The sequence below is a fragment of the Danio rerio genome, chromosome 3 (assembly GCF_049306965.1).
Source record: "Danio rerio strain Tuebingen ecotype United States chromosome 3, GRCz12tu, whole genome shotgun sequence".
Classification (NCBI taxonomy): Eukaryota; Metazoa; Chordata; class Actinopteri; order Cypriniformes; family Danionidae; genus Danio; species Danio rerio.
Genome location: NC_133178.1, coordinates 38576159 through 38598054, shown reverse-complemented (window position 1 = coordinate 38598054; position 21896 = coordinate 38576159). Strand labels below are relative to the sequence as shown.

General features: G+C 35.8%; 1 protein-coding gene across 1 annotated transcript; it reads left to right on the top strand.

Moving 5' to 3' along the window:
• Positions 1–4461: 4461 nt before the first annotated feature.
• On the top strand, positions 4462–21552 carry grapa (GRB2 related adaptor protein a). The gene is given in 5 exon segments (NM_001020573.1): positions 4462–4694; positions 4789–4886; positions 8012–8131; positions 18329–18497; positions 20755–21552. Coding segments are annotated over 5 exon segments (645 nt in total). The 5' UTR covers positions 4462–4616; the 3' UTR covers positions 20935–21552.
• Positions 21553–21896: the final 344 nt, after the last annotated feature.

Here is a 21896-nt window from a genome sequence, read left to right as displayed (position 1 = left end):
GAATATAGATCGTTCTGATTCTGACAATGTATTCAATTTCCAGATTTCACTGATTCTGCAAGATCGTGAGCCGTTATAAAGAGCTTTTTGAATACTGCAATGGCTATAAAAAGGTATGTATTTTTAGATTATATGTGCCTCTTAAAATATTCATAAAAATTTGCAGTAGGCTACCTTCAAATAGGACTAAGCCGTGACCTTGAACTTTAGAAAATTGTAATTGTATAGCTCTCCAGTTTTGTTTTTGACTGTATATTACAATACATTAAACATTTTAAAGGACAATGCTATGCTATAGAAGCTCCCTGCAGTAAATTGTCTCCAAGTAGCATCTCAAATGCCTCAGATCATTTGCACACCAGCATTTTTGCAGATGCAGTTTGCAGTGCAGGTGTGACATTCACAAATTGCATTTTGTGGTGCAAAATGTTTTCAATCTGAAGTAACACTTGAAGTGATGGGAAACGTTCTGCTCAATGTTGTTCACTTCCTAGCAAGGAGTATATGTTTATAACGTTTCTTTAAAGAAGACTTTCTTTATTGGGCTACAGTTTTAATGCCTTGAAAGAGAATTTGTAAGGATCTCCTCCCTTCATGGGGAACTTCATAACATCTCGAACAGCAATAATGACTGCCTGCATATATAATAAGTCCTATTTCTGTCTTCTTGTATCACACGGCTCTTTGAATTTTATTGATTTCTAGTGTGTTTTATCATTTGTTAATACCCATTCTGTCAGTACTCGACCCTAGAACATGACAGAAACAATTAGATGCATGTATTAAAACTGCCTATTCAAGGAGAACACATTTTAAATATTTAAAGCCTAGTTTGCCAAAAAATGAGAATTATGTTTTTGATTTTGCACCCATGTGTCATTACAAACCTGAATTTAAAATGAAAATTGAGATCGTTTAGGTGAAAACTGGAAGTTCCCTCATCCTCCATAGACGGCAATGGTCCACAATGGTACCACAAACATCTTCAAAACAGATCATATGCCTTTATTGGTTCAATGAGAATATTAAAATGCTAGGAGAACACTTCTGTGCGCACATAAAACAAACAAAATATACTTTTTTCAGCAGATTGTTCTCCTCAATGTCAGTATAGGGTGCACGTTCATGTGTTCGTTTGGCTGTACATCAGAGGTATTACTTCAGATGTGCCTGTGCTTTGTTTCAAACATCCAGTTATACATCACTGCAATGTTCGTAAACATGTGCAATACACTGACACTAAGGGGAAGAAACTGGTAAAGTTATAATTTAGACGTTATCTGTTTAGAACAGCTTATCTCTTTAACCCGACTGCATTTTTAAAATTTGCATTGTATTCTATTGACTTTTATAGTGTTTTTATTTAAACTGATTATTCTAGCTCTCCTGTACAGTGACCTTAAGTGTCAAGAAAGACGCTTTTAAATAAGATGCATTATTATTATTATTATATTATTAATTATTACATTATAGCAAATGTTATTCCATAGCTTGATGAGATTCTGATTGAACCACTGGAAGCATATGATCTGTTTTGAGGATGATTTTTTAGGTTTTTTTAAGTATCTTACTCAGTTTGGCACTTCTGGCCATTTTTCTGGCCATTGACTTTGAACAAGTCAGAAACCTTGCTGTTTATGAAGATGAAAGAGCTCTGAAATTTCCCCTAAAGTTTTTTTATTTGTGTTTTGAACATGAATGGGGTCTTTTGGGGTTTGGAACAACATGAGCATGAATAATTAATAACATATTTTTCTTTTTGGGTGAATTAATCACTTCAATCATGATTGTGTTAGTTTTTCAGTTGGCATTAAGTGGCCCAAAGTGTGCAAAGGAAATATCAACATCCAACAGCCTGAACCGCTAACGCAAGGGAGGATGAATCCATGCTTTCATGCAGTTTCTGCTAAATTCTGACCCTATACCATCTGATTGTCACAGCAGAAATCATGACTAATGTAGGTTTGTTGAGCCTATATAAACTGAAACCTCAGTTTAGTGTTATTGTTAGCTGACAGGTGTTCAGACCTTTTTTTCTAGAACATTCTTTGTAAACCGATGGTTCTGTGTGTGTGAAAGTCTCAGCAGATCAGCAGTTTTTGAAATACTCAGACCAGCCTGTTTGTGACAAACAAGTTTTTTTTTTTTTTGCATTTCTTCCCTTTTCTGATGCTCGGTTTGAGCTTCCTTTTGTTGGAACCTATAGAAGCTTTAGGTTACACTTTAGATCAAATAACACATATTCAACAATAACAAATACTTTCTCATTAGCATACTAACTACTTCCTATTGATAGTGTGATAGTTGTATGAGTTTAGATTTGAGTTAAGGAATCTATACAATACTGTTGTGCAGAGCTTAGTAAGTACTTACAAACACCCTATATGCTAGTAAAATGTGTGCTAATAAGCAATTAGTTAATAGTGCTTACGTGTAAAGAAACGTGTAACCTGTTTTAACATTCATTCATTTATTTTCCTTCGGCTTAGTCCCCTTATTCATCATGGGTCGCCACAGTGGAATGAACTGCCAACTTATCCAGCATTTGTTTTACAAAGCAAATGCCCTTCCAGCTGCAACCTACTATCTATACACTCATTCACACACACTACGGCTAATTTAGCTTATTCAATTTACCTATAGCACAGGTGTTTGGACTGTTGGGGAAACCGGAGCACACCGAGGAAATCCAAGCCTACACGAGGGGGAACATGCAAACTCCACATAGAATGCCAAACTGACCCAGCTGGGACTCAAACCAGTGAACGTCTTGCTGTGAGATGACAGTGCTAACCACTGAGCCACCATGTCACCCGGTTTTAACATCAAACGCATCCAAAATAAAAATAAAGGTTCTTTATTGCCATTGATAGGTCTGTGAAGGGGCTGGGTTGTGACTAGAAAGGTATTCGCTATGAAAAACAGCCATACAAAACATTCCCCTGCAGCCCAAGACCGGTTACTCACTGAAGCTAAGCAGGGCTGACCCTGGTCAGTTCTTGGACGGGAGACCATATGGGAAAACTAGGTTGCTGTTGGAAGTTGTGTTGTTGAGGCAAGCAGGGGGTGCTCAACTTGTGGTCTGTGAGTCCTAATGCCCCAGTAAATTGAAGGGCACACTGTACTGTCTGTGAGCACTGTCTTTCGGAGGAGACGTTAAACTGAAGTCCTGACTCTTTGTTGTCATTAAAAATTCCATGGCAATACTCATAAAGAGTAGGGGTGTAACCCTGGTGTCCTGGCTAAATTCCCTCCCTCGGTTCCTACCCATCATGGCCTCCCAATCATCCCCATCCACCAAATTGGCTCCATCACGGTCTTTCCACTCCACCTATAGCTGGTGTGTGGAGAGCGTTGTCCTGTCGTGATTGTGAAGCGCTTTGGGTATATGGCCATACATGATAATAAAAACATATGCCAGAGTAATTGGCAGTTCATTCAGCTGTGGCGACCCCTGAGAGATCAGGAACCAAGCAGAAGAATTGTGTGTAAATGGTTATGTTAAGCAAATTTAACAGATTTAACCTTTCCATTTCACAGAAAGTTTGTGTATGGTGTAAAATAAGTTCTTTAACACTGAATGCTCTTTGAAAAACCAATAACTTTTTGATTAACCAAAAAATAAAGAGTTCAGATGCAAAAACAGTGCAAAAGAAAGTGCAGCCTGAAATTTCCATAATTTGCATTTTTTTCAGAGTTCTTTGTTTATGTTAAGTTATTTAAAGACCTTTAAAAGAGTGTATCCTTTAACATAAACTTGAACCTACACACAAGACCCTGATAAAAACTGTCATTTTTGAAGGAAGTTTCAAACGGCTTTGGGGTTTTTTCATCTAAAGTCTTTAAATGTTTTAAACTTTTAATTTTAAGAGAGCAAGCAAAAATTAAACCCCAAAGACACTTCAGAGTAAAATAAGACCACTTTGTGTGAAAGATGCAGCCTGCATGCTATACATTTCCTCACAGCACCTCCATATAAGAACATGAGAGGTGTTCGGTGACTCATGCGGCTCTATGGGGATGTTTTTCATCTCGAAAAAAAAAACACACACACATGTTCTTTGAATCATGAAATCTTACAGATGATCTCCTCGGCTATTAAAAAATCATCTCCAGCTATTTCCAGACACACCAGCAGTGTATGCAACCCCACACTAACGCACAGATTCACCAGATAAACTTGGCCACAAAAAACAGCAGTCAGATCTGCAGTCAGGCAAACGCACGTGTTTCTTCACTCGTCATACGCAGGTCCGGCTCTCTGATGACGGGAAGTTTTCGAGAGGCTATTCTTCTCGTCGTCCTCCCATCATTTTCAACTTTCCTGTTTCTCACATAGCCGCGTTTCCTTCTATTAAAGCACGCAGAGACAGGAACTGCCACCCCTACCTCCCTCCCACATGCTCTCTATCTCTCTTTCTCTGGTTTAGATCCACACACATCCTTGTTCTCTCGGTTCATTTATCAGGGTGAAGTGTTTGACAGCGAGCGTGTCTCTGGACGCTCCGGTTCAGTGTGGATGCTCTCTGGACTCCTCTTTTCCTCTGTTCAGGATTCTGTGGTGGGACGATTACATACATCGATCTTCTGAGGTGTGGCTTTACCTCCAGCTCAGGATGGAAGCAGTAGCACTTTATAACTTTTGTGCCACAGAAAGTGATGAGCTAAGCTTTCAGAAGGGGGATGTTCTCAAGGTAGGAGCGTTTGGTTTTGGTTTATCCTCAGAGATTTGAGTTTTTTCCATGCATGATATGATTTAGTCAGATCTGTTGGCTGTTCTTCCACTAGATTACTAATATGGAAGATGATCCGAATTGGTACACAGCAGAGTTCGTGAACAGGAAGGGCTACGTACCCAAAAACTATATCAGTTTAAGACCGCACGCGTAAGTACTGTTTGTAATCATTACAACATGTTGATTTGGTGCTTAAGAAACATTTCACCATAAATAAATCATAAATAAGTCTTTAAATAAGTCATGACAACATACAGGGAAATATTTAATAAAGGGGCAGTGAATGGGATTTATTTTATCTAATTGCATCATGTGCTGATTAATCTAATTAATCACATTTAATAAGTACATAAATATTGGGTGGGAAATTTACCCCCAAAATGACATTTAAAATGAATGATGTTTATGAAGACTGCTAATTATATTACAAAAAAATAAAAAAACTGTTTACTACCATAAGCCTATGTTATTATTATTTGTGAATTGCAACAGTTTAAAACTATTTAAAATAAAGTCACTGCTTGGTTTAAAAAATTCAATTAAATCAGAAATAAAATGTATTTTTACAACAGAATTTTTCTATTAAATTAAATAATTCTCAAATACATTTAATTAAATATGATGTTGAAAGTGAATTATTTTACTTATATAAAAAACATATTCAAGACATTTATTACACATTTGGTCCATGGATAAAATAATTATGCAATAAATATCTTCATCTTATGTTTTTTCCATATCTTCTTTTATTTTCATGTAATTTTTGCTATGTTTTGAAAAAAGGTTTTAAAAATTACATAAAAAATGACAATGCTTTTCGAATATAGATTAAGGCATCACACATGTGTGTTCTTGTGTAATGTTACTAGTGATGTGGTGTTCACACTGACCCTTAAAGAATGTAGAAATGAGCATTTGCATCATCCAGTGTCACTTTTTTCAATTGTTTGTTTATTTGGCTCAAATTGATTTTACTATGTTAATGGTAGCTGCGATCTCAAGCTGTGATGCATGACGCACTCAAAGACTCACTCAAAGTAATATAATGTCGTAACAGTTGCGCTATAGGCTAGAGAAATGCAATATTGAACACTTGAATAAAAGAGGGAATGTAAAAAGGAATAAAAAAGAGATAAAGAGATGGTCTGCCTCTTATTATGTCTGTGTGTCTATAGGAACTTGGATTTCATGTAGGTTCTGCATGTAAAAGGAGCTGCATTGAGAACCATTCGATACAAATGCACACGTCCATCAAACCTAAAGTTCAGTGTTTTAATGTGTATGTGATTCGTACCACCCCTAGTGGAGAGATATAAGAGCATGGGATGAAACATAATTGTTTTTGCATAATCTAACTATTAGTAACAGCCCTACTTTAAAATTCTTAACTTGCTTAAATGTTAGAGTTCACACAAATATTTTCTCACTATTCCTAAACTTTTATGAATTTCTCACTTTTATTGAACACAAAGCAAGATATTCAGAAGAACGAAGGAAAAAGGCAGCTGTTGACATCCATACCAGGGACAAAAAATACTATGGAAATCAATGGCTGTATTTTCCCAACATTGTTCAGAATATCTTGTTTAGGTTCAAGAGCAGAAATTTTTTTTTTATCAGGTTCAGCCTGATCTCGCGAGGAAACGTAAGTATTTTACGTTTTGTCAGTTTAGTGGCTAATTCATACGAATTCAAGTGCAGTCGTACGAAAATGTACAATTTTAAAAATGAGGCATGGCACCTAACCCCACCCCTAACCGTCATTGGGTGATGAGCAAATCGTTCTAAATTGAATGAAATAGATCATACAAATTCACACGAATTAGCCACTAAATGAAAAAGTTACGAATTGCAGTGAGATTGTTTGGAAACAAGTGAAGGATGAGTAAAAGTTGGCAGAATTTTCATTTTTGGGCAAACTATCCCTTTATTATTCATTTCATTCTTTAAAGATCTGGTAAATTATTACAAATTTTAAATAAATTTTGTCAGCGAGAGGGCTTTTTTGGTAGAAAATTCAAATTGGCCCAAAAATCAAATTAATATAACTGTTGTGGTTGAATTTCAGATTTCTTTACTATTCTAAAAATGAATGAAGCATATCTGAAAATGGCATATATTTTGACCAATTATTTAAAATATAAATAAAAAAAAATCTACAATTACGCTCAAAAAATAACAGAGTACGCCACTGTATCTCATGATATCCTGAGAAAGAAAGCACAGCCTCTAATACAACAATGTCCTTCAGCTTACAGTGCTCAGCATATGCGAGTACACCTCCCACAAATCTCTCATTTAAATTCATATTTTCTAGAGGGTGCTTCGCAATATTTTATATGTGCACATACATTAGTTTTGTCAGTACTAAAGCCAAATCTGGAGCTTATCTAACAAAATAATTTACAATAATGGTTCAAAAACTAGTAGCCCAAATGTACTGTTGAATTCAGAATTAATAGCCACCCTTTATTTTTTATTTTTTTTTTTTAAATATTTCCCAAAAGATGTTTAACGGATCAAGGAAATTTTCACAGTATGTCTGATCATTTTTTTTTCTTCTGTTTCTTTCTATTCTTCCATTCTATTGTGGAGAAAGTCTTATTAGTTTTATTTCGGCTAGGATAAAAGCAGTTAAAAACATAAATAAATAAATAATTAAGATCAAAATTATTAGCCCCTTTAAGCTATATATTTTTTCAATAGTCTACAGAACAAACTATTAGTTTTAGAAATGTGTTGAAAAAAATATTCTCTCTATTAAACATACATTGCGGGAAAAATAAACAGGGGGCTAATATTTCAGGAGGCCTTATAGTTCTGACTTCAACTGTTGATGTTAGGGAAAAATATTCAATAAAATCTAAGTTAGGGTAAAATGTTCAATAAAACAAAAAAATACATAAAATTTTGTAGAAATATTGTAGCTTATAATTGTTTTTGCAATATTTTGCATGAATATAAATTTATTATCTTTCTATTTCTAAAGATGTTCTGTGGCTAAAATATGATTTTAATAAATATATTTTTTAATAAATCTGTTTTGTTCAAATGCACCAATAAATATTAACCATATTTACTGGGAAATGGATTAAAATATTCATTTTAAAAATGAGGTGTACTCATTTATGCTGAGCACTGTATGATCTGTAGTTTTTCTATAGCAATAAAAACAAAAATAAAAAAGACTCAATCCTTTTCACATCCCAGAAGCCTGTCTAGCTGTATACTGCATGCCTAATAACAGTGCTGACGTGCCTCGATCTTGCCCACAGATGGTTTGCGGGTCGAATCTCCAGACATGTGGCAGAGAATCGTCTGCACCAGCGGGACTGTGGAAGTTTCTTAGTCCGAGAAAGTGAAAGCGCTCCTGGAGAATTCTCCATGTCAGTGAGGTAAGACACTAAACCATGTCTGCAGCTGAGCTTGGGTCACTGTATTTTAATATTTGCTGCACGCCTCATAAAAGCATAACTAGAAATTGATTGTAGGGTCCATCAAGAGCACTCTGACCTACTTGGCAAACGACAGCAACATCCCCTGCTGCTTAAGAAAATGTACCATGAAGTTGTCTGAAAATGAGAGCACCAGAAAGCTATTACATCGGTGCACAGATTTCATTTAAAATTCATCAAGCGCATTGGTGCTTGCGATCACATTATTATTCCATCCGGCTCATTTAACATCCATTCCTTGATGGCCTGGTTGGGTTTGGATGGCAGAGCACAAGCTTTCCTGGCTGGGATAGTCAGCTGTGCAGTTCGGAGCGGGTCTGGCCTCAGGTGTGGCTTGAGTTACTGTGAGATCAAATGTAAGGCACACTGCGAGAAATGAAATTGGCAGCTGGTGGGCAGGTGTGATGCACACATCTAATGTGTGATGCAGTGATAATGTGTGACTTCCATGCATGCCTTGAGAAAGCAGATGGAATTTATTAATCATCACCTCTGTAGCTGTAACTATTAATTAAAGTGGCAGAGGTGTGATGTCTGATCAATTAAATCTAACTCTGATATTTTGGCTTAGACACACTAGAGGATTTTTCAATTCTTGGTTTTAAAAATGTGGTGGACAGACACCCTTTTAAAATAATACATCAGTAAAAGGTGTATTATTTTACTTTAAAAAGTACTTGAATATTATTGTACTTGAAGAAACTTTGTTTGTTTGAAATGTTTGAAATATGCTCATTTTACAACTCCTCTAAAGTAAAACAGTTGAGCTTTACCATTTTTCAATTCAATCAGTCAATCCCTGAGAGGTTTTAGCTTAGAATTAATCATTGAAATGGATTAGACCATTATCATCTCGCTCAAAAATGGCCAAAGGATTTAGATAATTTCCCTATTTAAACTTGGTTTACTGTGAGATTAAATGATTGTATTTCATACCACACGACTATTCTAGTTACACATTGTTAGGACCAACTGAAAATAAAAAAGTAGCTGTCTTCAAGGTTGATATAGTGGAGAACTATACTCTCATTCTGTCGTAATGATCAAGGGACTTTTCTTCTGTACTGTGGGTGCAGCAGGCGCAATAATATTATGTGGCGCAGCCGGCACATACTCTTTGTGCAAGAAGGTGGTCACTTTGGAAGACACCTAGCTGGGATTATTTTCAGGAGCTGTATGATATCATTGCCCCATGTGCCCATATGTTAATTTTGGACCTTTTTCATAAAGATATTTTAGTGTATTCAGCTGCATAACCTACTTTGATAATACTTTAGTTGTATTAAATGTCATAAATATATTTTTTATATAATCTGGTCATCATTAATCATTTATTACGCAATCTGATCTGCCATGACTGCAGCAAACTACTTGATGGCTCCATTGTCAACTCCACCCCAAAATGCGCTTTGCTAATTTCGTTGACCACCATCCGAAGCCTTTATTTAAGTTAAACGCACCTATTGGGTCTGACAGTTTGATTTCAATCACTGAAATATAAACTATGGCTGCACAATATTGGAAAAACCAGACATTGTGATATTTTGTTTTGCTGCGATAAATATTACAATATGCATATAATTTCACCAGATGATTTGAATAGGGATTTCATTAATTTAGATCGAGTGGGCAGATTAAGTATTTTTCTATGCAATGCATCTCCATAAACTACACAACAGAACAAAAGTGCTTTATGGTTTTCTGGGCAGTCTAGCAGTATCCAAATGTAGAAACTGAATAATCAAACATAAAATAACATGGTAAAAAATCATTCATTGTAAAAATCATTTTATGCAATTATAGAAATAAAATAATATTTAATAATATCTTTATCTTTTAATCTTTAATAAATAATCTAATCCTGCAGATACACACATTGCAATATCGTTTCTCATATGATATATTGTTCAGCCCTATTATATACAATCTCCAATCATTTAACTGTTGAACTGAAAACTGATGTAATCTTTGTTTTGTCCAGTAATGATAATTACTCTTCAAACTTTTTAAATCTTTAATACGGTACATTTACGAAAACATTTTTTGGAAATCTAGTGAAGTAAAAGTAAACGCTCAAAATAAAAATATTTTAAAAATGTACTTAAAGGGTCATGAAACCCCCTTATTTCATCTACTACAGATTAAAAAATTAAATGCGGAAAGATGTAAGCTGAGGTTAGGTAAACGGGCTTGACGGGGCAAAGTAGGGGAGAAAGAGGAGAGCAAGAAACTGTCATCTGTCAGTAGCTCAAACTGTGTGAGAGTGCTTGTTTTAAATGTAGACACGCACATATGTACTTACTTAAAAGGGATAAAAATCCTTGGGAACTGGATGATTTGAAAGTCGTGTCTATCAGTGTTTGAATGTCATATCAATCCACTGATGGATCTGCTGATAGACGCAGCTTTCAATCGCTCCAGTGGCTGTGTAAGCGCTCTTGTAAACCGATGATCATTATAGCCAACCACAGCCATATTTGTTGAGTGTGTGAACACAATGGTCGGTCAGCGGCACTCAAAATGCGAGCAGTAAATGCTGACATTGTCAGCATGCTATGCTGCTTACTGTGTGATCTCACATATTGACCGAATAATTCAGAAGCAGCATCTCAGACAGCAACGCATCATCGAATTATTCACTATGCGAAGTTACATCACCACTAGTAACATTGCCTCCATATCAGTTTTAAACCTGGAAGATGAAACTAGGGGAGAAAAGCCTCAAAATTAGCCAGTTGTTAAATATTAAAGCAAATGATGCTAACATTGTCTTAATGAATGGTAAATATGTTAAAATCTCAGAAAATGTTTAATTTTTTTTTTCCTTCAAGAGTTTCATGACCCTTTACATACTGTAGTTAAGTAATATATGGTATGTATATAGTTTATATGAATATAGCTATAATAATATGTACATACTTATGGTCTATATTGTTTTTATTTACAGCCACCTTAAAAAAAATAAGATATTTACTATTTCAGGATCTTAATGCCACAACACGTCTGAGTATTTTTTGTACAAAAGTGGGTTGTGATGAGCATAAAAGGAGCCCACAGCACACTGACCACTGAGTGGCACAAATCAGGTTTAAAATTGGGCAAAAACTATATGTTTAATTGTAAATAGAGGTCATATAGACTATAGAGTAAAATGAGCAATGTGAATGATTGAAACATCTTTGGTTTTAAAAAAATGTAAATCTTTGATAGATTAGGCAATTGGGTTCAAGATTACCTTAAATTCAATCATTTTGCAAAGCATTTATCTACCTGCAGATTTAATCTTTCACTCCAGAATTTTAAAGAAAATATCCTCTAATTTTCAGATAGCAAACGTTTGACTTTTAAAAACTATTTCAAGAGTTCACACTTAGCTGATGATTGATTATAAGCAAGTTTGGCATGCTGTCCCGGGAGAGAGCCCTGAGCTCAAAGGTTCTTGAGACTTGGGCTCCCTCCCGTTTGAAAGGCGAGAGGGGAGCCTTGAGCTCAGGTAGATCTCAACAACTCCCATTTGATAAAAACTGATGACTAAAAATTGAATGCTATGAAAAGATATGCTGCAGGGTGAGAGATTAACTGTAGTGCAAAATTTAGATTTATCAATTTACTTGTTGTACATGTTTTTGGAATGTGGGTAGGAACCGGAGGACCCGGGGAAAACCCACGCAAGCACGGGAAGAACATGCAAACTACGCACAGAAATGACCACCGGCCTGTTAAAGGACTAGGACTGGTGATGTTCTTGCTATGAGGCGACAGTGCTAATCACTGGCCACCGTACTGCCCAATGGAGGGAAAGGTGAAGAGGTAGGGGTGGAAGGGGGGATTCTTCAAATCAAAGATGCCTGTAGTGAATAAAAACCCTGGCTCTTTATAGTGGGTTAGGAATGGCCTGATTGGTGGATCAAGCATGCTAATGCAGAACCAGCTGTGTTCAATCATAATCACGTGATCCTCTCGAAATTAGTTTATGAATAAACTTCACTTATAGACACCCAATATAGGCTCAATAAGGATATTTAGAGTTTAAGACATTTTAAAAAAAATGCTTGATTAAACGAGATGTTGAGCATTAGCTGACAAACATGAAGCTTGTATTTATTTAACTATTAAGAGAATGCATTATTTTATTCTAAGCGATTTTGAGTTAATTCTGCTTGAATCTACATTAAGTAACAAATTATTCTGTAATGTATTTCATGATGAAAAACTGGGTTAATGCACACAAAAGAGGATTTTTTTTTTAATTTGACATTTAGATTACAATTAAACATTTTAGAATGTTTTCTGAAGGATCATATGTCCCTGAAGATGCTGAATTTATTCAATGTTTAACAATATACAACATATATTTTTAACAAAACTTTTGTTTTTACTATTTTTATCAAATAAACCTAGCTTTGCAAAGCATCCTTTTTGACTCCAATCTTTTCCATCTATAAGTGTATGTTTAGTGGAAGCCTTTTAGCTGTGCTGCAAAACTCCTAATCAGATTAGAATGCACATGAAGTGCTTTCAAACATATCTGCATCCTCTGCTGTGTGTCAGGTCTGCTGGCAAAGGTCACCTGGTACTAAGAAGACACTGTGTATGTCATATAGTGTGTATTTAGTGTGTGTATGGGGTCAAGTCAATCCACTTGCATGAATGAAGATTACTGATGATAACTGACCCGTGAAATGTCTCTGAACCATCTGTTTGGTCTTAAAGTGGGGCACTGACTGACTCCTTCACAAATCCAAGCCTGAATAGCTTGAATGACATGGTCAGTATAATTTCATAGTAAATACTGCATACTGTGCTATATACACATTTGTTCACATTGCTAAAGAAAACATCCCTATTATTACTTAAACCCAAGTATTGGTACACTTTCTCCAAAGTGCAAAATAGTCCCTCCATGTTTGTAATTTGTACATGAATCATACCATAACACTGGTCATACTGAGAAAAGGTGTTGCTATATTTAATTATAAGTGAAAAGACTTTTTTGCCAGGCTGACCACCGAGAGCAACACCTTTGCAACCATCCAGAACACCCTTGCAATACACTGGAAACCACCCAGCAACCTAGCTTAGCAACATCTTAGCAACAATTCAGACTACCTCAACAACATATTGGTAACCACAACTAGCAACACATTGTTTATACTTGCGGCAACCAATTAGAATACCCTAGCAACATCCAGTATTCATACAGAAAACCCAAGCAACATCTCAGTAGTCACACAGAGCAACCTAGTAATGATTTAGATTTTTTTTAGATTTCTGGGTCTCTCAGTAGCAGAGGTCATCATAGTTTGGTAAATTTAGAGAGAAGTGAATGGGGAAAAAAGAGGAAAAAAAGAGAACAATGTCACATTTGCCTCATCCAAACACCTTGTATATTCATTTATTTATCAATGTTTCTTCAGCTTAGGTCCTTGTTTTTCAGCGGTTGTCACAGCAGAATTTGGCACAGGCCAGTATAAGATTCCAACCGTATGATAACCTTGGATATAAACATCATGGTTTCGCGATATTGTGATTACTGCTTAAAAATATGTTCTTTTATTGTCTGGGTAAAAACAAGTAGGGTTGTGAGGTTAATCGAAATTAAATCACAATCACTATTTGAAACGTTGCGATTAGTTAATCGCAAGATGCTGCAATGTGAAATATATATGTATTATTTAGTTTCCACCACCCAAATGCGTGACTGCTGGCTGTGTGACAGTCTTACTAGTCAATTGAGTAAGCATACTTTTGTTTTGCACAATCAGAATTGCACAACTGAACTATGTCCACAATTAAAAAGAGAGAGAAAAAAAACAAGAAAGTTCTGACAAGTAGGATTATGGCTCTTGCTGCTTCAGAAGCATTACTAGATAAATTAATATCAAAGAAAAACAGCACATCGGTAATATGGGAATATTTTGATCACAGACAAAACAAAAACAGATCATTTTTAAGAGCTGTTGCAGAACTGTTGCCACGGCTTACAGATTACTGAGCTGGAGCTTGACTACAAAATAAATCATAAATCAAATCGCAATTGCAATATCTGTCAAAAAAAAAAAAAAAAAAAAAAAAACGCTTTTAGATATTTGCCCCAAATAAAACAGCACTAAAAACACGAAGTTTTTTTTTTCACTTTGAACACAATAGCTGCATCCAAAATCATATACTTCCAAACTGTATAGTATGCTAAAAACAGTATGCGAGCCAAGTAGTATGTCGGAATTTATAGAATTAAAAAAACAGTGAGCAAGAATTACCTGGATAACTTACTACTTTCGGTGAGATTCTGAAGTTCGCATTCAATGGACGCTACAATATTTATGGATGGAATGTGAATTTATGGATGGAAGTGAAGCAGGTCACGTGATAATGACAAAATGGCATCCATAGAACGTCCGAGCGCCATTTATACTGCTCACATTCATACTGTTTAGAACAGGGGTCACCAATCCTGGTCCCGGAGGGCCGGTGTCCCTGCAGGGTTTAGCTCCATCTTGCCTCAACACACCTGCCTGGATGTTTCAAGTATACCCAGTAAGACCTTGATTAGCTTGTTCAGGTGTGTTTGATTAGGGTTGGAGCTAAAATCTGCAGGACACCGGCCCTCCAGGAACAAGTTTGGTGACCACTGGTATAGAACATACTTTTCTGTCTGTCAAGTAATACACTCTAATTCTAATTGCAGTACCTACTGAGTAGTAGGTGATATTTTATTTTGAAAAATATTTTAAATGTTTTGGAGCAGTAAACATGTCAGGCAAAATAATTCAATAGATTCATTGAATGAAATTCCGCCATCTTCATTAGTTTCAAAAACACAAAACAGCATTTTTGGATATCTTTTCTGATACTGTTATACTGATACTGAGATAATGTTGTCCTAAAAAAGAAAAACAACAAATGGGATGGTATGGTAGAATATTTGACGGTTTTAAAATCTTGACTTTTCCAAATCACTTAAATCTTGAAAACGTAAATCGTCTCATGCCTATATGGAATGAACCACCAACTTATCCAGCATATGTTTTATGCAGTTGGAAATACTGGGAAACATCCATACACTCTCACATTCACACCATGGCCAATTTTAGTTCTTCCAATTCACTTACAGCGCATGTCTTTGAACTGTGGGGAAAACCTGGAAGAAAACCCACACCAACACAGGGAGAACATGCAAACTCCACACAGAAATGCCAACTGACACAGTTGGGGTTTCAACCAGCAACATTCTTGCTGTGAGGTGACAGTGCTAACCACTGAGCCACCATGATGCAACACCTCGTATTACCATTAAATTAATTTTTTCATTTAATGCAAAGTTGATATAATACAAAGATTAGCTTAATATAATATTAAAATATTAAAAGCCTTTGAGGATTTAAGATGATATGCGTCTATAACCCTTTACCTGGCACCATATCAAAACAGTAACTGTCAGAAGTACTCTAGAAACACTGTAGTAAACATTCAGTGCTGTAGTACAACACCTAATAAGTGAATATCCACCCTGAAATAATTAAAGATGACACTGCAGAGAATAATTCAGCCTGACAGTCATCTTTGGTGAAAGAACAGAATGCTAGCAAGCAGGTCTTGCGTTGGAGAGCGAAAACTGCCACTGTGCTTCTGATAAAATCATTAAACTGTCAATCACAGTGGTTTAAAAAAACAACATTGTTAAAGCAGCGAACATATAGACCATGCAACATACCGCAGCCGTGTGCTGTAGCCTAAACCCATGCAAAATGCACCTGGCCTGCTACAAACCACAACAGTGAAGAGTGACGCACTGAATGTAGGTCATTGTTAATGACATTGACGGCTGAAAGAGGAGACTGATTTGCTGACAAGCCACTCGTGCGCATCTATATTTAAGTGCAGCTTCTGCCCTCACCAATGGCCTAAACCTCATCTTCAGCACATTATGCCATCAAAAACTTCAGACCATCAAAGTGGAGTGACCTGCTAGAAAACTCAACTTCTTATATGCTTTCGACTTTCCTGGTGACTTTGAACATGAGATAGGATGCAATTTGTGTTATTTGAAATCTATTCACTTGTGACTATTTGAACTTACCACCATATTTGGCTAGACCTGTGACTCATTTCAAGACTGCACTTGTGACTACTAGTTTAATCCGTTTTTAAATAGCAACGTGTGACCCCTCTTTTAAGGAAGTTTAGCATATCACATTGACTGACGCAAGCTTTTAATTTTAAAAAAGAGCAAGCTATTAAACATTCACCTACTTAAAATGAGCAGGCTTTGGCATTTGGTTTGAACGTAAACTGAGTGACAAATGGATTTGATTACTGACAATGTGTATCTTAGTGAATTCACAAAAACAAGAGATTAGATGACTCCTCGCTTGTAGCTTTGATCCACTTCTCTCTCAAATATAAAGATATCTTATTAATATTCATCAAGTGAAAATTCATCTTTTAGACATTTTCATGCAGATGAAAGAACAAAGTTTAAAACATTGAATTATTTAAATGTTATTAATTTGACATTGATTTGCAGAAAAACAGTGAAAAGTTTACTGAGAAGACAAAATGACTGATTGGAGAACAGCTGTTTACCAGCCCTAAGTGTTCAAGACAATGCAGGGAGGATGTTTTGAACATTACAGTTTTGAGTCTGCATTATTGTGGTCAACATCAGCAAGGTCTTTCGGTGAAGCAGTTTAGTTATGAAGTTTGTTTGTGTATGGCTGGCCAGATGCGTTGATATTTAGTTTGATATTTCTAACGCAATGAATTTTTTAAAAAGTTTTTGAAATGACAACTCTGGCACAATATATTGTGTATATGTGATGTCAAAAAGTACATGTTATATAGCATTATTATCTATAGCATGAAAGTAATTGGCGGCACAGTGGCTCAGATTTAGCACTGTTGCCTCACAACAAGAAGGTCGCGGGTTCGAGTCCTGCGCTATAGATGAATTGAATAAACTAACTTGACCAATATGTTGACTGTGTGTGTGGATGAGTGTGCATGAGTGTTTCCCAGTACTGCATTATGGCTGGAAGGGCGTGTGCTGCATAAAACGTATGCTGGATAAGTTGGCGGTTTATTCCACTGTGGCAATCTCTGACATAAAGACTAAGCTAAAGGAAAATGAATGAATGAATGAATACATGTAGGTACACTGTTAAACCCAAAACGTTAAGGTAACTCAAACCATTTGAGGAAACCGATTGCAACAAACTATTTAAGTTCAAACACTAATCCTGAGTACTATGAACTTAATTTATTTGAGTAAATAAAGCAATTTGCATAGTAAAGGCCAATAAATGAAGAGAACTCAAACCAACAAGTACTGTAAAACCTAATAAGTTAAGACAACCGTTTGAGAAAATCGATTGCAACAAACCATTTGAGTTAAAAAACTAATCCATAGGAGTACTGTGAACTAACTCCATTTAAGTTGAAGTAATGAGGTATTTAATTAACTCGTTACCTACAACACTGAGTTCAAACTCTAGAATTAACCTTCAGTCAATTTTGAGTTAACTACAATCATTTCATTTGATAAAGTTGAATGTTGGGTTTTACACGGTAATACAGAGGTACTGTATTTGCTATATTGTTATTGTCATGTGATCTTTCAGGGAATCTTCATCGCTATTCACAATTTTTTTTGTTGCTTTTTTTTTTTTTAAGTACAGTGAATTTTGTAACATACTGCATTTCGCCTGCTGTACAGTAGTGACAGTAGTAAACTAAACTAAAATAAAATAAAATAAAATAAAACAAAAAATAAAATAATAAAATAAAATAAAATAAAATAATAAAGTAAAACAAAACAAAATAAAAATAAAAACAAAGCAAAATAAAAGTAGGAAAACCTAAGTTTCAGATCAAGTATTAAAATTATTAAAATTAAAATGAAAACGAAGCTAATAAAATCTCTTTTAAATTTAAAACATTCAAACTGAAAAAAGCATCACACTAAAACTGACAACATTAGTAGTCTGTAAATAATACTAAAATAGTGTTGTTGTTGTTTTGCAACTTCAGGCTTTTTGGGGGTAATGACATGATACCTTATACAGAGCTTTTCCTGTAAATACTCTGATATTCTGTAGAGCTGTGTGTTTATTCAGAATTGTTGTTTCCTTTGACCAGCTATGGGGACCATGTACAGCACTTCAAGGTGTTGAAGGACAGAGAAGGCTATTACTTTGTTTGGGAGGAAATCTTCCCTTCCCTAAACCAGCTGGTGGACTACTACAAGACAAACAGCATTGCGAAGGAAAGGACAGTTTTTCTGAGGGATTTAGATCACACACTAAAGGTAAGACAACACAATTATGACTACTTTTTGAAAATACCAGTGCCAGCAATGATGACTTCACACCTGAATGACAGAAGCGTAGCTAATGACTCCATTGGAAAACATCAGCAAATTTGTGAAAACAAAAGTATGTATGTTTCAGATGCCACCACAAAAACAGGAAAGGTGATTTGTGTTCAGATTCACGTGTTCTGAGATAAAGGTCCCGTGAAGTACTTTTTAATTCAATGTTTGAAAAAATCTCGACCAAAACATGAAGAAAGGAAGGGACATAGTGTAGCCTCTCCCCCTTTTTAAAAAACAGCCAATAGTGTTTCATTTTTAGCACAGCTCTACCAGTGAGAGTGGTTGAGCTCAAGCACATCAAATGAAAAGCAAATAAGAAGCTTCTTGAAGGAGGCGGGGCATGTCAGATTCTAGAGAGCATTTGATTGGTCAAGTTTGATGAGATTCTGAAGTATGAGGTTATGTTAATAAAACCATTGATTAATTTAGGCGGAAGTGAACTACAAGCTTTACATATTTTTATCAGGTTTCTAGAGTTCACACTTAGCTGATGATTGATTATAAAGCTTGATTGGTATGCTGTCCTGGAAGAGAGCCCTGAGCTCATAAGATCCTTGAGCCTGGGTCTCCCTCCAGTTTGCAAGACAAGAGGGGAATTTGAACTCAGGTAGATCTCGAGAACTCCCCTGCTGTAGTAGCTAATGAACAGATAGTGATTGCTCTTAAGAGTTAACTACTTACTAGGAGCATGTCTATGGTGCTGATTTGGATTAGTCAATTAACTTAAGTTGCATGTTTTTGGACGGTGGGAGGAAACCAGGGAACCCGGGGGAAAACCACGTGAGCACAAGGAGAACATGTAAACTCCACACAGAAACGTCAGCTGGCTTGGTAAGGACCAGAGCCAGTGACGTTCTGCTGTGAGGAAACAGTGCTGACCACTGGGCCACTGGGCCACCCATTTAGGAAAAGAGGAGGAGTAGGGGTGGAAGGGGGGGTCTTCAAAACAAAGATGGCTGTCATATGGAACATAAGGTATTTATAGTAGCTTAGGAATCGTCTGATTGGTGAATCATAAATTGAATATTGCGGGTCGGCTATGAGCAATCATAAGTACGTGATTCTCTTGAATTTAGTTTATAAATAAACTTCACTTATATCTTCTAAACATGAATTTGGTGACTGTTTTGGACAAACTAGCTTATCGATATCTTAAAAACTAGCAATACTAATGCTAACATCTAAAAAAAATTATTTTAATTTTATGGGACCTTTAAGTGTACCTTGCATAGACTCAATTATAATTTACTTAATTATTACAGCTCATATGATGACTTAAAGTGGTTCAAATGAAGTAAATATTTAAATTACATGTTTTGGTGGACTTCACACTTACAGCTGTGCACGCTGTCTGTGAAGTGAGTTTTTTATAGATCACAACCTTTGTGTGGGAAGTGGCATACGCATGTTTCCACTTCCGTTTTTGTGCATGCACCCTGTTTATATATGAGACCTCTTTGTCAGGTTTTTTAAGGACACATTCTATGTTAATCAAACTATTAACATAATTGAGCAATTCCAGCATTATGGATGTGATATTAGCAGTAAAAACAAAACATAAATTCACAGAGAAAGTTTAAGTTAACATTATATTGAAACATCCGGTTATATTTTCCAAAACAACCAAGCACTAAGTTATGGGATCAGAAAAATATCAATCTGTAAACATTTTTATATTTTAAATAAGGAAATTAAACATTTGTTATGGATGTGACCAAAAAGTATGCAAGTTTGCAGTGTACAACATACTTTGTAGAAATTCTGTGAATTAAACTGCACAACTTAAAAGAAATAATGCTAATCAAAGGATAAGAGTCGGCTCACTATAAAACAAAAATGACTGATTTTATTTTATTTAACATTATTGCATGTATGAGAAAAAGGCTTCGTTATGACACTGGTGGGACTTCAAAATTGATTATGGTTTGAAAACATTGACAGCAACATTTCTGATATATTTACAGTACTTTAAAGGGCCATGACCCCAATCCCCCCTTTAAAATACTTGCTTACACAGAAAACTTGCATATCAGGAAAAAGCAGCTGTTTTTAAAAACTGTTAAAACATCTTAGGGGTTTCATATTTGTGAGACATATGAAGTGCGAAGATGTCCAAAATGTGGAGTAAATGTGTAGAATGTAAAGGCAGGAGTGGCTCTGCTGACCTTTGTCTGTTATTGTTTCCCATCAGAGGCCTCATCACGCACATGCCCTGTTTGACTTCAATCCAGAGCACAACTCCCAGCTGCACTTCCTGCGGGGTGATGTCATAGACCTGCTGGACTGCTCTGATTCCCAGCGCTGGAAAGGTCGCTGTCGTGGCCGCGTGGGCTTTTTCCCTCCTGAGTATGTCCAACCCATTTATCACTGACTCTGAAGGACAATAACAACACTGCGTGTACATATCAGTAGTAGATTGCAGGCTTATTGTACTGGTTTGATATGATGGGAACGATCAAGCTGAGTGTGTTTAAAAATGACTTTGGGACGAGCAAACAGAAATGTTACTAAAACACAATCATGCTATTGACACTACAATAACACCTTTCAGGTTTTTCAGAATTCTCACAAACCCTCAACTTCACTATACAAAACAATATGCTTTAGCGTATTAAAATGAAAACGGAGAGTCTGATTTTTCTATTAATACAATCTCTTCACTGCACTTTGCTTACAAAGTTTGGATATTGGCTCTAATACTTTCATAATAAAATGATTTATTTATTATTACACATATTTCCTCTGTGTATATATATACTGTAAATATATATGTTGTTGATAGCTGTTGTCTGATTTTCCTTTAATGATGTAAATGTTACCATTATGATGACTGAGTATGAATGTGTGAAATGAATACAAATGAAAGTTAATATGTACATGTCAGTCCTTTTGATGCTCCACATTCATTTTTTTTCTCCAATGGAACTTTTACAGTATTTGTTTAATTTCAAACATTGTTGGGTATATTAAAAGGCACCTTTGATGAAAATCACCTTTTGTAAGCTGTTTGGACAGAATTATGTGTAGGTATAGTGTGTCCACATTCATACTGGGGTGATATAAAGACAATAAGCCTCTTTTTTAAAATTTCCTAACGTTAAAATAGCATCCAAATCCCTCCCATTTTGAGACCCACTACAACGTGATGTAGAAATGCGTTTTTTTCACTGCCCACCGAATTGATTGACAGATGTATTAACATGTCTCCATAGTATATATGGGCATATAATCAGGGCTTAATTTGTGCCGGAACAACCTCATTTTACTGCTACCCTCCTTACATGCACCTCTTGTTGTGAATCTCGAGGTCCCAGAACAGATCGGGGTAACGGA